The sequence below is a fragment of the Gasterosteus aculeatus genome, chromosome 11 (assembly GCF_964276395.1).
Source record: "Gasterosteus aculeatus chromosome 11, fGasAcu3.hap1.1, whole genome shotgun sequence".
In the NCBI taxonomy this organism is placed as follows: domain Eukaryota; kingdom Metazoa; phylum Chordata; class Actinopteri; order Perciformes; family Gasterosteidae; genus Gasterosteus; species Gasterosteus aculeatus.
The window spans coordinates 17,696,814-17,714,571 of NC_135699.1; the positions used below are offsets into that span (position 1 = coordinate 17,696,814).

General features: G+C 48.7%; 1 protein-coding gene across 1 annotated transcript in view; it reads left to right on the plus strand.

Moving 5' to 3' along the window:
- The window catches only part of grin2ca (glutamate receptor, ionotropic, N-methyl D-aspartate 2Ca), a 43,108-nt gene that overhangs the window by 15,159 nt on the left and 10,191 nt on the right, over positions 1-17,758 (plus strand). The window contains exons 3-8 of the mRNA XM_040191326.2: positions 6,222-6,823; positions 8,377-8,491; positions 10,971-11,182; positions 15,459-15,627; positions 17,091-17,244; positions 17,443-17,568. Coding sequence (XP_040047260.1) covers positions 6,222-6,823; positions 8,377-8,491; positions 10,971-11,182; positions 15,459-15,627; positions 17,091-17,244; positions 17,443-17,568 — 1,378 coding nt within the window. The remainder of the gene's footprint in view (positions 1-6,221; positions 6,824-8,376; positions 8,492-10,970; positions 11,183-15,458; positions 15,628-17,090; positions 17,245-17,442; positions 17,569-17,758) is intronic.

Sequence of the window (17,758 nt, forward strand, 5' to 3'; positions counted from 1 at the left end):
CCTTCCCATGTATGATCTTTAGAGGTGTAGAGAAACGTAGACGCTGAGCTAATTGAGGCCATAATTGGATACGATTACTATTGTTTAAGACAGACTGAACTGGTCCAACCAGCTCAACAACAACCACAACAGCAGAAGGATTCGTTTTGGTCTTCAAATTTAAAGAACAACTCTGGGTTGTGGGATTTGATTATTTGACTATTAGATTCAAGCTCGATTTCATCGTGGATTTGGACTTTTCTATTATGGTAAATCAAATCATGTCTGAGATGTATCAGAACAGTTTTAGAAATGACTTAACAACTTTAATACACTTAAAGCTATTCGTCTAGAATTAGATTATAGCCATCATTTCTCTTTTCGAAGAAACAAGGAGACAATATTAAGACTCCAGTAATTCCCTTAATTCATTGGGCTGTGCAGACAGCCCCCCTGCGTCCCTTTGAGGAACCAGTGGTGGTCTTGCCACCGGCATCGTTTCTCCAGGGTAATAAAAGCGATGCCACTCAGCAGTTAACGCTGCTCCTTTACAGCAACTCAATCATAACGCATTACAAAATAAAACACCTGTAATAACAAATAAGTGTAGCAGCAGTGAAAATGCTTTTCATCAGTAATCAGCCGGTGACGGACGATGAGAACATTCCTATACGCTGCGTGGTGATCGTATTAAAGGTGCCTTGCGGAGCAGCGAGTGCATGTAATATTAATATATGGACGCTCCCAGTTGGGAACCCACCGTGATCTTCTGCTACCCGCTGAGGTGCAGGGCCTCTGATTGACACCAAAACCTCCCGCCTCGCCTGATAATTTGATATCTTTTAGGCAAATCATTTCTCACGGCATTGGGTCCCCACGCAGTCGACGTCCCAGATGTTGTTTTGCATATTTTGTCATCGGTACGTCACGTCCCATTTAGAATAAACCTTTACTTTGAAATGCCCACGGTAGTTTGTCACCCTTTTATTCCCTCAAACAGAGCGAGAGATAGTCAAATTTGATAGATTTTATTAAATGGACAAATAATATTGTCTCATGTCCACTGAATTGAATCAGGATACAATCACATCGGGGAAGACTTACAATACAGGCAAATATCTCCTCTCATCTCGTGACGCTCGCCAGGTCGGGTCGTGGGGGCAACGGGAGACCCCAGACTCACAGCGGATAGAAAATGATTTATCGTGATAAAACTTTCCCCCTCCTGGATCCGGATGCATCGCCGTGCACACACGGCAGATACTCCGGGTACCGGGCACGCCGGGAGGAGTGCGCACTGATTTATGGGCCTCTGTCGAAGGTAGTCAACGAGGCAAAGGAGCTCATTCATTTTTCATACTCAGCGCCGAGAGCCGAGGGGTTTGATCGCTGTGGAAGTGACAGCATAAAATGAGGTGATAAACGGATTCCTGTCCCGGAGACATTTTAGCTTGTTGATCAGCTCCAGGATCCGGTTTATTTTCTACAAGGAGGGAAACAATCACAGGGAACGAATGTGAAGTATCTCCACAAAGAACATTATTCATTAGTGGACCTCTAGTTTAAGAACAATGAATCAAGGTAGGTTCTTCTTTAGGAGGCAGATTGGCCAAAGCAGGTCAATCAATGGCCGACAGAAACCAGATCTCCAACAACAAAAGCCATGAGATCATATGGAGGTTTTCCCAGTCGAAGGGCAACATCTGGACGGCATTTTCAACAATTGGGGTAAAATTGGAGATAGAAGCTGTCTTAGTTTTAGATTCATCACTTAAAAAGGGAACAACAAGCGTGACAACAGGGTGATTACGCGGTGAGTGAAAGAGGAAACCCTTCCTGTGATTGTGTGACTGAACAACTAGACGTCCTCCAGGAGCAGCTGCCGCCTGCGAGAAGATGCTCCAACGGCTCCTCAACAGCAGGCTTCTTCTCTCATTATGCATTTAGCGCAACAGCCCGTCCTAAAATTCAAAGCATCCTTTGAAGCGTTCGTCGTGCGTTCTGACAGGTCGCGTCCTCCGAGCCTCGGCCCCCGTCGAGTGGACAAAAACGTGAGCCAGACACCAGCAGAAGCTCTGATTGCAACACCAGCCCGAGGCTCTTCTACAAACTGGAGCACTTTGCTTTTCTCCGTTTCTCTCCGCCTGCGTCGCTCGTCTCTTCCCCCCCGAACAGAAGGAATCCTTCCTCCAAAATGTATTGCTTGTGTCTGGAGTGTAATAACCAGAAGTGGACTCACAGGTTGTTCTCTGGAAAGTGAAGATCTCCCTGGTTTTGTTGCTGAAACTGGGAAAGAAAAAACAATTCTAAATAAAATATAAATATAGAGACATAGTTTAATTAAAGTAACCTGTCTGGCTTCGTGGCCTTAAGCCTCCTGCTGTGTAAACTCAGTCGTGCAGCTGCTCTGCTAACGCGCTGAAGGACACACGCAGATGGTTCAATTCATTTGTGTCGCCCTTAATCACAAATTTGCTTCAGAGTGCTTTCAAATCTTCAAAGGATGGAGAGAGAAGGGGGGGGGGGGGGATCCTCCAGGATGGACCCTACGACATGCAAAAGGTTCAGCAGCTACAGGTTCCCCTTAAATACTAATAAAGTCAAGTTTAAGTGTCACGGTGACCTGAAACGAGTTCCCCTCATGTCCATCTTTTCTTAATGTCCTTTTAAATATGTGGATTAAAATATAAAAACACAAAACTCAGAGTGCAACCTTGAGATTTTGGGAGACATTCTTATTACGGGTGGACGGATCTGGATGATGAACTAAAGTGGGTCAATACAATGCAGACCTTCCGTGCTCGTCCTCGTCCTATTTCGGTCTCGTCGCTGTCACACCGTTGGGTTTTCCGGAGAGGCTGATGGCCGGTGGAGGGGGAGGGGGGGGGGGGTGTCTGTTCCTGGTTGCCGTGCAGGATCCGCGTGACGTCAGCAGCACAGGAAGGCGGCGGTGGCGGCGGAGCGAGACATATGTCCGTACATGCAGAGCCGAGGCCAGAAAGTCTTCACACGAGTCAACATCTTGCAGCCAATATTTCTTTCGAATGATTTCAGGTCTTGATTCCTTTCCTTTCTTTACAGTTTGTTAAAAGGTGAACTAGTCCATGAATCTGAGACACGAGTTTCCTGACTGCTTTGAGGCTTTTTGGGGGCATGAGTCGTTCTTCACAGCTCACTTTGTTGGCGTTTTGGAGAATAATGCAGAGAGCATCAACTCCTCCTCCTGTTTGGGTTTCAGTGACGTACTGACAGCTGTGCTCAGGAGATAATCGTTGGTCTACCAACTCAGACCCGCCTCCAGCTGATCTCCAGACTGCAAAGCTTACTCTCGGCTCAAGATGTTGAGCCCGACTGAATGTTTGAGGGGTTAAAAAGTGAGAGTTGACGGTGATGCGTGTGTGTGCGTGAGAGCAGATATGCCTCCTTGTGTATATTTCACCCTGGTGGATGTAATCTCCGCCCGTAGACGCTAAGCCTTCCACTCAATGGCCGTAATCTTCTTTGGGTCTGTGGACTATTACAGTGAGCTTCTGTGGACACCAGCGGGACAGAGTCCTGCTTGATAACCATTGGGCCTAATCTAACACACATCATATGGATTATTGTTTAATGTGATCACATGGCGTTCTCTCCTCTCTGAACCGTCTCTGGTTGGTTTGGATCCATGGCGACTTTTTATTCTTCCAGGATCACAACATGTTTTAAAATGTCATTGTTGCCCCACTTTGTAAGCGTGGCGGCTGGACGGTAGGGACGTGATTGCCCTTTAGATGTGATCGGGACTCTGTTGGCTCCTAGAAGAAGTGCCGGAGGGGAATTCCTGTCTCACTCGGCGTTAACCGGCCGTGGCCGACCACTTGAGTCCGTCAGGCGCCTCGGGGGGAACCTCGGGCTCCGAGCTGCAGCCGACGCCCCCCCCCCGGGCCCCTTTGGACCGGCGGTTTGGTTGTTTAATGGATTGAAAAGGCAGAATGCATCATAACCACTGCCCCAGTTACAGTGTTATTACAAAGCCTTCTTTCTTTGTGTCATCACCATATCTCTCAAATCTCTGTGGCCTCCTAACAGTGATGTAAACGTCCAACGCGTCTCTCTGTAACGCAGTTATGCTGCAATAAATCATAAAGACAGAAAACCCAAGGCGAACCCAATCATTCATGTTAGAAAATATACCAACAGTTTTTATAGTGCCATCAAGTGTCACCACTACTGGAGAAAACAAACCTGCTTTATATAATGTCCACATTTGTGTCCAGCAGTCTCAGATGATCCAATCAGCTTATCATTTTTGTTTTTACATGATCATGCTGCAGGAAGTGTCTATTTGGGAGTCCGTTTTAAAAGGAAACACGTAGAATACAACGTGCCTGAAGAAATACGGCTCTTTCAAGCTTCCTTTCGGTTGCTTTCTGTGACGACACGGTCGGTCACACCTGACGTGTTCAAGGACCTGAAACCGGCTCCTGTTGATGGAAGCCAAGCTTCACCCTCCCTGCATGAAAAGGTTTGACAAGTGGAAGGAGGCGTGTTACGAAGCCCGTCTGAAACCGCGAAACGCTCATACATCACGGAACCGCTGAACCTCCTTCAAGGACACTGAGCAGACTGAATAAGATCGAGGCAGCTGACCACCCCACACTCCTCGGCCGAGAAGGAGTGTTTTTCCCCCCCCAGAGAGGCTGTAGGGCCGCCTCATAACATATCTGCCCGACTGAGCAAGAGAAAGAGCTTTCAGGAGATCACACCGGAGAGAAAAAGAGAGATTTATGCTAGAAGAGACTAACAAGCCCCGGGACCAGTGTTCATAACGTCCTCAAACCTAAAGAATTATTGAAACATTTTGTTTGACAGGTAACAAAATATTCTTTTGATGTTAACCTCATCATCATATTATTAAAAAATGCTGGAAAATATTATGTCGAAAAACGTTTTGACCAAAAATGTAAAAATAAATAAATATATATATAGTCAAAAAAGTCGGGGGAAAAAAATAGAAAAAGTCTGAATATATTGAGTCAAAAAACTTTTTCACCGACTTTTTTCAGCTTTTTGTAAAAAAAGATATTCGGTCGTAAAATACGGAAAAAAGTCCAAAAGTTAAAAATAAATTGACAATTTGAATTTTTCTTAAAAAGGTCAAAAGGTATTCTATTGACTGAAAATATGCAAAAAAAAACTACCAAATATAAAATATTTGGTCAAAAAATGTTGTGGGTAAAGAAAGTCGAGAAACATTTCTAAAAAATGTTTTGAAAAAAAAGAATATGTTTGGTCAAAAAGCTTTGACTGACTTTTTTCAGCTTTTGGTAAAAAAGTCAAAAAAATATTTGGTGGGAAAATATGGAAAAAACGTTTAAAAAAACATTTTGGAGCCATTTTTAAAAGTCAAAAGGTAATCTATTGAAAAAGTTTGGTTTTTTTTAAGTCTAAATAGGTTAGGTCATTTAGCTGCCGTTTTGAAAGAAAAGTCAAAATATGTTAGTTTGAAAAATTATTAAAAAAATATAGTACAAACCACGCTTTGTGGATGACAGAAAGCACACTTGGCTTTATTTAAAATCTCATTCAAATCAACAATTTCTTCCATTTTTGTGCTTCAACATTTTGTGCTTGAGGGAACCATATTTTTCCCACCAGATGACAACGTAACACGCGAGGCTCAGCAAAGAGCCTTTTCTTGGCTTTTTCCTTGGTTTTGAAGCGTTGCAGACAGCACCGTTAAAGGTCTGAAAACTGCTGCTGCGCCTTTTTCCTTCGGGGGTCCGTCAGGCACTTTTGGCCACACCCCCAATCAGTGATTTCACAGCAGGCGGTCAGAGAAACTAACAGCACCTGAACATTTCCTTCCCCCCTAAAGCTATTTTTTGAATGAAGTAGCACGCGCTACTGTAAAGATCATTCACGCTATAAAGTATCTTCCCCCTCCCCTGCACAGAACGTCCTCATTTGTCTCTCAAGGTCACTGCATCCGCAGAAGAGACGGATTAGAGGCGGGGCGCCGCTATGGTGCCATTCTTCTGAATTTGCGAGTGTGGAAGACGGCCGGTGTTTTGGGGGCAGAAGCCCGACGTGTGAGTTTAGGCGATGAATGGGTCTGCAGAATGAAGCAGAACCACTTAAGTCCCACTGAGGCCGTTGTACGGACCCCGCTACCCGAACTACCTGTATTAAACAATACTCCTCTCTGTTTGTTTCACACCTCGGTCTCAGCTAAATCAATCATATCTTCCGGTTCCGTTCAGGGCGAGGGCTCCAACTTCCTCCAGCTGGGCTCCTCCATCGAGCAGCAGATCAACGGCATGTTCAAGGTGATGGAGGAGTACAACTGGGACAGCTTCGTGGTCATCACCAGCCTGTACCCGGGCTACGAAAGCTACGTGGACTACGTCAAGTCCTTCACGGACACCAGCTACTTCACGTGGGAGCTGCAGGACGTGCTGACCTTCGACATGTCCGCCGACGGCATGAACGACGTGCGGGCGCGGCGACTGCTGCAGCAGATCGACGCCCAGGTGTTGCTGGTCTACTGCTCCCACGAGGAGGCCCAGTACCTCTTCAGCATGGCGGCCGAGTCGCGGCTGGTGGGGCCGGGCTACATCTGGATCCTCCCCAGCCTGGCGGTGGGGAACCCGGACGTCCCCCCGCCCGAGAGCTTCCCCGTGGGCCTCATCGGCATCATCACGGACCGCTGGAGGATGAGCCTGAGGAAGAGGGTGCGGGACGGCGTGGCCATCGTGGTGAAAGGCGTGCAGAGCTTCCGGAGACAGAGGGGCTTCGTTCCCGAGGGCCACAGCGACTGCCACAACCCGGCCCGGCCGCCGGCCACCAACGACACCCTCTTCAGGTATTTTCACTGTGTAGAAAGATTTGGGGTAATATTTCTCTAATGATTGATGGACTTCATTTGCTCCTGACTGCTGTTTTTTGGTAACGCCTGTCACGCCACGAGAACGTCATTTTCATTGCGTAAGTGTTGTTTCCCCGCATTTAAACGCGGAGCTCGATGTTGAACAGAAGTGGAACGAGACTCGGGGATGTTTTTCCTGACGGAGAGCCGCATTCAGAGGAAGAGCGGCGCCTCCTCGCGGTGACTCGCGGCTACGGGCGCTAACGGTTAGCATGCGATACGGAGCCCTGCGGCTGTAGAGAACCTCGTGGGCATTTCCCAGGATCCCCCTTATGGCAAAAATCACGATCGCGATTATTCTGGTCGTTTTTAAGACATTGATCCTCGCACTTGATTACGAAACATCCCGGTTCTATTGAACCCGAACTCCTGACTTAAGAAGCAACAAATGTTTTAAACCAGCAGAAGCTTCTGGCTGGTTCGGTTCAGAGCCTTTCCCCTTTGAAAGGCCCAGTCCGAGCATGAGACAAGCGGAAATGAGGGAACATTATCTAGGGCACTGATACCGTAGAACCCCCCCCCCCCCTTGTCTTCTTTTAGACTTTTCCAAACCCAGCAGGCGTGACTCGAGCAGCGGCGGTAACGTGAAGGTCGGCCAGACAGAACAAAGCACTTTCCATTAACTTTATAGTCAGTTCTTTCCGTGATCCCCCCCCCCGCGGGTCTCAGACTTGTCCTTGACTTTTTCCCCTCCTCTAACGAGCTCCTGGTAATGAGTCGACTCACCTGGTAATGGGATTAGTGCAGATTACCAGATTAAAGGGGCTTTTCACACGGACGGGGGGGGGCGAAGGCCACTCTCCTCCCGGCGGGCTTTCATCACCTCCGCTGGAGTGTCGGCCGAGGCGAGAGCGAGCGCTGGGAAAGCGCCGGCGGTCTGATGTAACAGGATGTGAGCGATGACACGGTGGAATCAGGAGGACGAGTTCTCTTCGCACTCCCCATAAATCACCTTTTTGAATGGTTCCAACGAGACGTTTGAATAGAGAAACTTTAATACTTAAAACACTTTAACACGATTCCTTTCTAAAGTCTTTGACCGTGTACTGAACCATGTTCACATTCATTCATATCTGCACCTTTATCAGCTTTGATGTAGACAGAATCCATGTCAGTAAAAACTAAATGTCAAAGGCAGACGGGAGGACGTGGCTTCATTAAAGGGACAGTTCTTTAACTCAATGTACACTTTTATCAAGTACTGATAAGAACCTCTTATGCTAAGAAATTCTAAATAGTAAATAAAAGTAATGATAAAAAGAACTGTGCATAGAAAAAAAAGGAAAAGTTTCAATTATTTGAATGGGAATAGTTTCATCCCGTTCTGTAGTTGCAGGCAGGCAGACCCAGAATGCGCTGGAACGCTCTGTTTCAGTCATCGGGCCAGAACGCGTGTTCTTCACGGACGGACGGAACCTTGAATCCCACATGGAGGCGGTTTGATTCCTCTGCTAATGAAAGCTTTCCCTCTGGCTTTGCTCCCCTTGCAGGCACATGTTGAACGTGACCTGGGAACACAACGACTTCTCCTTCAACAGCAACGGCTACCTGGTGAACCCGGCCATGATCATCATCACTCTGGACCGAGAGCGCCTGTGGGACAAGGTGACCTTTTCCTCGTCATTACGCCACCAAACATAGTTTCCTCATCACACCCACGGGACGGCCTTTCACACACATCCGTCTCGTTCTGCGAGGATATTAAAACCGCCATACACACACGTGTTTGTCTGGCGCCTCGTTGACTTCCTCTGCTGGGTGAATAGAAGCGGTTGAGTTAAAGCTGTTTGGGTCGGTCTTACTACTTCAGAACATCATTTAACGCTGAATCCACAGAGCTTGAAGAGTTGCTTTGGAGGCGCTGAGATCCGCACAGGACCAGATCTCTGATGATGAGATGTTAACGGGTCGAGGTAAACTACAACAAGACGGATCCGCCGAGGTTCCCGTCAGATGGAGGTCACGGGTCGGTAAAGCGCGGAAGGCGTTGGCGGGCTGCTCGCCCTCTCAGCTCTCTCTCTCTCTCTGCTGCTCCCACAAAGCAGGCTGACCTTGTGACCTCTGGTTGCGTTAGCCAGCGTGTTTGTGAGCGATCGCTACGACGTCACGTTGTAGGTGTGAATGTTTGTTTATCTTTAAATAAACCAGCTGTTCTTCCTAACAAGATGATCGATGACATCATAGAGAACATCATCAGAATAATAACGTCAATCATTTTCTTCTTTTTCCGCCCAAAACAACAAAAAGACCAACAGAGAACCGCTGAGAGGTAAAGACCTCATAAGCAATAGTGAGCCGGTCCTCAATCAGAAGAACTTCTTCCACCAGCTGACCTTTTAAATAAGCCCGGCGCTGTGCTCATTGCACAGGAAGAAGTCGTGTTCGCCGATGGCTTTTTCCGCCCTCGACTTTCTTGCGGCCCGCGGGCTCTTTTTTCCCCGAGAGCTGAAAATCAATTCCATCTTGTGATTGCCTTTTTTTTTTGCGGCCTTGTCAGTGTTCGCTGTGCTCGGTTCATGCATCACCCGCGAGGCCCCCGCCGCCCCGCACAGCGCCTCCCAACCCAACAACATGTCTAATGCAGCCTTAAGTAAGTCGCTGCTTTACAGACAGCGATTATTCAGCCGGTTCTCCAAGTCAAGGTAACCCGGGGGGGGGGGGGGGGGGGGCATCGCTGCAAGCTGCTGGCTCTGTATTTGTCACAATACATTCTCGCGGCTGGTTGACACACAACCCCCCCCCCACACACAAAAACGGGACAGGTTTTGGTACCGGGCGGGTCTGGCAGTCTTTGCCGTGCAGAGACGCCCTCGGCCTCCCCGTCGTGACATCACTCTTTGTTAAACGCTTCTCCCCGAGCAGCGAGCGAGACGTCTGGGCTGAAAGACGGCGAGTGCACGCGACAGACAGACAGCAGGAAGTGATCAAGGCGACGGGTTGAGAAGAGGAGACGATCGGGTCTTTTTGGTTGAGACGCCCCCCCCCTGCATGAGCAGCAGGGATTATGAGGAAAAACATTTGATCCACACTCATGTTAGAATGTCTCCTGTTTAAGTATTTACAGTGTGTTGCCACAACTGTCCACGTGTCTCAATTAAGAGACATTTACATGTTATATTTAAATTAAATGATAGTTTAGACAAAAGTTGTCTAAACATTTAAGGAATCTTTTTATATTTCTGGTGTCACGTTGGGTACGTTGCATATTCCGTATTCATGACTTTCATTGCAAAATCAACTCCTGATTCGTCGTGAACATCAATAAAGTACATTAAAGATATGCAGGTAAACAGTAAACCTGAGGATGAGAACCAATCCCCCACACACACACACACACACACACTCACACACACACACACACACACTCACACACACCCCTAATAGACATTTCGTTTTATTGCCACAAAGAAATGAACAATGAAATAGTTGATGATTTAAAGCTCTTTTGTTGATTAGCGCCTCGTTAATGGAAGGTATTATCTTGTGGATAATGAATCTCAGTAACAACGTTTCAGGCCTTATTGGTTACAGGGTCTTGCCACAGAGTGTTAAATCAAAACACATCAGGAGTGGGGCGGCTCTCGGTGATGAATCACCTCTGGTAAGATGCTTCTCATTACTGTCTGGAAGCTGACAAATGTAAAAATCTGTAATTCAATTCCTCAATCATGGATGCCAAAGGATAATCTAATGAGCTCGCCTCATTCAGCTTAAAGTCAACAACGAGTTGGTGTCTTTTTTAGCTAATTGGGGTCCAACAGGTCCCGTGGGGGTCACGGCTCATCCTAATCAAGGCTCCATTTAGATCTCGACTGTGCGTTCGGCTTCCCCACAACATCCAACCAGCTGACTGGTGACACAGCGGCTGGAGTTGCGTTCATTGCAGTAGATGTGAACTTGCACCCTTTACATCCCCGGTGAGCCAAAAAACAATTTCCTCTCCTTTGCTGCGGGAGGTTCCGGATGCACAAATCACGAGGACGAGCGACGACAGAGACTCCGAGACAACTGTATTAAGAGCGCTGAGACGTGCAGGACGCGGCATGGGAAGCGTACAAACCTCCCTCCCCCGTTCTCTCCTCAGGTGGGGACCTACGAGATGGGGATCATGCAGATGAGATACCCGGTGTGGCCCCGGTACGGCTCCTACCTGGAGCCGGTGTCGGACTACAGGCACCTGACGGTGGCCACGCTGGAGGAGAGGCCCTTCGTCATCGTGGAGGCGGTGGACCCGCTGACCGGCACCTGCGTCAGCAACACCGTGCCCTGCCGCCGGCAGTCCAACAAGACCGAAACGTGAGTGATGGTTCACCTGAACGTGGTTTGTTAGTTAGCTTGTGACCGGTCCAGTTACAATTTACCTCCACTTCTGTCAAACCGTCCAAACGCCGGCCGTGTGCGTACATGAGACACGTGGAGGGATGGACGGATGACGGATGAAGGGAGGAAGGTCTTTATTGTCCTTAGAGGGAAAGCATCTCCAGGACTTTTATACATCTAGAATGACATTTGGGTTCAGTCATCAGAACCAGACAAGAACTATTGTTAAACTAAACAAAACCCAGTTTTATTGATTTTACACAGAAACACCAACCCTGTAAAAACAGAAGTGAATAAACCGCTGCTGATTTCAACAGTCAAGGAGCTGATATGTCCGACAGTTCTAAAGACAATTCACATAGAATCCGTAAAAAACACATCTTAGGCTTTAAATGAGATCATTTAGAGATTCTGTCCATGTTTCCATCATCAGTACGACCTAACCGTCTTTCAAAAACCCCTGAAGGCGCTCGCGTGATCAACCTAATTGATTTTGTACCCAACTCAGAGCGCCATTAGGTGTTGGATTAAGAGGCTCTTCCCCTGCCATTAGCCTCGCCGTGACTTCTAATTCCTCGGCGAAGCGAGCTGCTCATCAGGCTGCTCGGCCGCAGTGTGAAATCCACGGCGGCGCACCGTGACCCGATCACGGCGCCGCATGGCGGGGTATCAATTAGATGGGCGATTAGGCCGTGTCATCAGTCCCAAGCGCCTACAGACGGATGTTGGTGTTCATTAGCAGGGGGGAGAAGCCGTTACTGACAATGGCGTTAACGAGACGAGGGGCGGCGCGATGAGGTTGGCGTCCCCTCCGGCGTTAAGCGTCACCGTGGCGCTTTATCGCTCGCGCTGACCAAATGGCCCCGCCGGCTCGGAAAGTACGTCACTCCCCATTGCAGGACCAATCCCAGCCGGAAGGAGATGAAGTCAATAAGGGGCGAATTAGGTGGCGGCACTGAGCTGAAGGAGGAATAACGAAGGTGGAGGAGGAGGATGCTTAAAATGTCTGACCTGAAGATGGAGTGAGCGTCTCGAGATTCCTCTCATTCATTGTTGCGGTCACGATTGCGGTTCATTATTATTTCAGCCTGTGATCTGACTGATAACAAACACCCAGACCCCAAAGCGTCCAAAATCTGATAATATCCAATTAACAAGCACACAAAAACTCATCATAGCAGCAGAATTCTTAAGTTTAAGAAGTTGGAACCAGCAAATGTTGAGTCATTTTCCTGTAAATGCGACCAAAAAAACCTTCATTCTTGTTTCATTCTGTATAATATAGGATTGTGTTAAGAACAAATGTGATAAATGACTAACTGATGTGATATCACATCAGTTAGTCATATGACAACATGCATCATGGAGTCCGTCTGACCCCGACGTGACCACAACAACACACATCAGGGCGTTCTAAATGGGGAATGCTTCTCCATTTAAATCCTTACCCCCCCCTTCAGTCAGTCAGCCTGGCAGCCCATCTGTGTGGTTCCCCCACTCGGCCGAACAGCCCACCGGGCCTCGACTCAGACGTGGCCAACGCCGTTAACACAAGCTCGTCCCTCCGGCTCACCGGGAAATCTGCTTTATGACTGCAGAGATTTATTCAGAGGCAGAGCCCCCGTGAGGGGGGGTTATTGACCTGGCAAGATAATGCCAACACGCATTAAACAGTGTTTAATGGGAGCGTGAGCAGGACTTGATCTAATTAAAGTGCCGCTGTAGACCAGCTCCCCAGGGGGGCTGAGAACAAGGCGGCAGATAAACCTTTTAGCTGGCTACTTGTGAGCCCGTCCACGTGAAACCAGTACACAACGGAACCCGAGGGCGGTCCAAGCGGGGTGTTCGGGCTCAGTGTGAGAGATGATGCGGAGGCCTCTAAGGCACCGACGTCGGGGGACTCATTGATATTTAGAAATCCACCAATGCATGTTCACGACCATCACGGATTCATCTGGATAGTTCTCGCATAACGAAGTCAAGGAGCAGCTAAATGTATCCTGTGGCCACCGGGACAGACGCGACTTTCATGATCAGAATTAGGTTGTAAACCCTCTCAGTTCACTTGTCGACTCATACTTTTATAAAAAGACGGATCCTGCTGCACTGGGATGCTGGTCAATGCAGTGGTACTTTAACACTTCAAACTCAATTCAGCTGAAGGGAAGAACCCAACCCCCGTGTTTTATGATCTGTTGCACCACAACCAGCGACCCTTCAAATTCGATTTGTGACCTCCTCTCGTCCCGGCAGTTTGGAACAGTTTCAGTCATTTACGCATTGGGGGGATGTGCAGCATCGCGGGCGGGGGAGCGGAGGTCCTTTACTTTAATGCTCATGAAAAGTCACCGGCTTTACTGCTTCTTTAAGAGGCCAATTCTTCCAGGGAGTCTGAGTGAGCGGCTTCCAGACATCGCTCTTAAAAACGACCACACTTTGAGTAAACAACCCGACCGATTCCCAAAGACGCATTTGACGGCATTCTGAGGCGCGAAGCCGACCATTGACCCCCCCCCCCCCCCCGCCCCCGGCATCTGGTGACACGGGGGGTGTCGGGACCGCCGTGTTTACTCGCGGTCTGCTGTGGCGGCCTCGTTTACCCCTGGAAAGGTTTGTGTGTTCGTCTCATTGCCCCCCCCCCACCCCCCGGTGCTGATGAGCGGGGGTCCATTAGACCGGCAGGTCCGGGGGAGGTTACGGCTCGACGTGTCAGCGGTGCTCGCCGGCTCACTACCTTCACCTGCCGCGGCTCAGCTGCTGCAGGTGCCTCTGATGGCCGATGAAGGTCTGATGATGGGACGTGGCCCCCGGGGGCAGGAAGGAAAACAGACGCCTCACAACTTTAGAAACGCAGTCTTTGATTCATGGGATGATTTACGGCCGGTATGTAAATTTAACATGTGAGCCACGTCGGATGACTTTTGCTCGGTAAACATTGTAAACATGAGTTTATGTCTCAGTCTCTAGTTCCAAGTCTTCTTCAACACAGCGTGATGTTCATTTGGTGGATTATGAGCCATTTAGAGTCAAACAGACCGTAAAGCAGGGGATGCTGTAGGGCGGGGCTACACAGTGATTGACAGGTCTCTCTGTGTCCTGGGCCACAAAGGAAGGAGCGACCCCCGCCTGACCCCCACCTGATGACTTTGCATGCGGTTCAATACGGCTCAGATAACTTTACACAAATGAAAGACTTGACGTTTCAGTTCAGGGTACAGGATGTTTAACGCGGCGCTGAACTAGAACTCATTCACATCACCTGCGTCATCCCGTTGCCGTTAAAAGTGAAGGACATTTTCATCCCCACGTTCCTGGTAATCCGGCTGATGAGTGAGGGGAATTGATTCCCTCACGTCAGCCTCTCACTTGGTATGCCTGAGGCCGCGTTTAGCTGCGTGCTCCGTCTGACAATCCACGCCGCCTCCTGGAGATCCTGCTGCTCGCTGCTCTACTTTCAATAGAGTTGGCAATACTGGGCTGGATTTCACTTTCATTTGTATTTGTTTCAAATTCAAGGGGGGGATTTGTTTTGTGTGGTGAATTGGTCGCCCAGAATCATGGAACTTCACTGGTAACTATTCAATTCGTCGCGTTGCGACACATCAAGCTGCATATTTAAACTGCTAAATGAATACGAACACCGCTGAATGGCCTTTTAATCTGAAGCGTCAAAGTGTCCGTCAGGCGGCGCTTTGAGACGCGGCGCTTTGGTCGGAGCGATCCAGCACGGAGGTTGGGCCTCGTCTTCCTTTGTTTGTTTGTGATTAATTCACGTTGGACTTGTTTTGGTCGGCCCAGCTGTCCGTCCATCTGTCGGGGCCGGGGCACAATGCGCCTGTGGAGGAGCTCCAACGCCCCCCCCCCCCTAATATCCTGACGTCGGCGTGCTCCTCTCATCACCATCAGCGTCATGCAGCCGTTCCTTCATCGGTCCCTCCTTCGGTCACACTGGTTCCATGTTCCTCGATACTGGAAGCAAAAGCATTGACTTTGTCCGTTGCCAAAACTATGAGAAGAAAACGAATTGTAGCATAAAATTGTGGTGTCTAAACTAACGCTTATTATTTATCACAGATCTATATATTTCCTATTACGCTGGTTCCAAATAATACAAACAACGTATCGGCTGTAATCATTTGTAATGTCCCTTGTGTTGATAATGTAGAATGAGACTTTAATAGCATCATTTGTAACACTGAGCGGTCGGGAGGAACAAAGCCAATGACGTCGCCTGTCCCTCTCTGCCCCTCAGCATTGTGGGTCACACCGAGGCCTACACCAAGCTGTGCTGCAAAGGCTTCTGCATCGACATCCTGAAGAAGTTGTCCCGCACCATAAAGTTCTCCTACGACCTCTACCTGGTCACCAACGGCAAGCACGGCAAGCTGGTCCGGGGCATCTGGAACGGGATGATCGGAGAGGTGAGAGGCGGCCCGGCTCTTACGGTCTCCTTGGGCGTCATTACTGCAGCTGTGCAGGTAGCGATGAAACGCGGCTTTCTGTTCATCTGCTGCAGGATCAAACACCTCTTCTTGTTCGAGGCAGCTTCCTCGTCTCCAGAAAGCAAACGTTGAGATATTTGAACGTGGGAGGTCACGTTATCTCCCTCCTGTCGACTCCACGCGGCATCACGGCCGTTAGATTCAACGCTTTTACAGCTACTTTGTGGCTCAATGTTTCATGAGCCATGAAATGCTCGAATTCCAGTTTAAGAGTGGAATATCGTTTTTAATAAGACGTCCTTACATCCGGTCCTCACTGGGCTCGATACATCAACATCTGCCACCTCTTAAACTCTTAAACTGGGGCGACTGTGGGTGAGTGGGGAGGCCGTCCTCCAATCAGAGGGTTGGCGGTTCGATCCCAGGCCGGCCATGTGTCCTTGGGCAAGACACTTAACCAACATTGCTCCTGTAGCTGCGACTGCAGTGTGTGAATGGTAGTTACTGATGGCAGGTGTCACTGTGTGTGGTTCTCCTGTCATCAGTGGGTGTGAATGGGTGTGAATGATGTCATGTAGTGTTAAAGCGCTTTGAGTGGTCCGAAGACTAGAAAAGCGCTAAACAAGTACAGATCATTTACCATGTAAACTGTGATACTTTGGTACTAAGATGGTAGAAAAATACGTCATTGAAAACTTTGTAAAAATGCAAACATTTTCAGACATAAACGGAGAGATCACCACAGCTTCTGAAGAAGATGAAAGTCCTTTTCATGCTGCTGTTTACAACTTGAATGATTGGGATCTTTCACTGTGTTTAAATTTCTTTCATTATCAATGCGATCAAACGTTCAATCATTTAAATGAGCCTGCATGAAAGCAAATGTTATTCTTAACTGTCTGATTTTTCGTGTTTTCAAACACCAACAATCAACCAAATAGTGATAAAAGCTGCAACTTTTTTCTTTGATTATGAGCAAAACACACAGAGAAGATCAGAGTGGACCTTCGTTTACCAGTGATTTGGTAACGAGGTCCGTGAGCACATAGAAAGGAGCAGCAAGTTTCCCTGTGACCAACAACCACACATCTCCCTCCCCAGGAACCTGTCATCGGGTATTTATTCATTCATTCAGGTTCCGCCCGCTGTGGCAGTTCTACTTCCTGCTTGAGATATTTAGTCATTGAACGCCTCACGTAATGGGCGTCGTGCTTCATGCACAGTACCTGTACGACGCATTAGCGATGGATTACATCACAAAACGCGTCGCATTAGGCGACGGCTGAGAGTTGTGTCCAGCTGGCTTGAAGAAGTGGACAGTCCATCATCCTCAGGGCCGGCGGCCGAGCGGAGATCCATCTTGGAAAGCTCAGCGGGGGCGTGCGGCGTTTTGTCGGGACGCCTTAGATTTACGACGCCTGTAACTCGTACGTCCCCCCCAGGTGTTCTACAAGCGGGCGGACATGGCCATCGGCTCGCTGACCATAAACGAGGAGCGCTCCGAGATCATCGACTTCTCCGTGCCGTTCGTGGAGACGGGCATCAGCGTGATGGTTGCCAGGAGCAACGGCACCGTCTCACCCTCGGCCTTCCTAGGTGAGAGACTCCCCCAAGGGGGGGGGGGCGAGGACGGACGTGTTGGTGTGGACATGGGACACATCATTCACGTATTGAATGTTGAGCTCTTCCTGTGTCCTATATCCTGTGTCCTTTGTCCTCTCTTCCTTCTCTTAAATCCCTCTTGTTTCCTTCCTCCTCTGTCCTCTGTCCTCGTCCCCCCCCCCCCCCCCGTAGAGCCGTACAGCCCGGCGGTCTGGGTGATGATGTTTGTCATGTGTCTCACCGTGGTGGCCATCACGGTCTTCGTCTTTGAGTACTGCAGTCCTGTTGGATACAACCGCAGCCTGGTCAGTGCCAAAGGTGAGTCCCCCGTCCCCCCCCGTCCCCCGTCCCTCCCATCGGCCATCTGCTGATTCCCTCTGCATTGCCACGGCGCCGGGGTGGAAGATCCTTTTTGCTTTTGACTACGGACCAGAGAGCCAAAATCTAGCTTCACCATCAGAGAAGATAGACGGAAAATAACATTTAGTTTCTTCTATTTTAAGTTTTA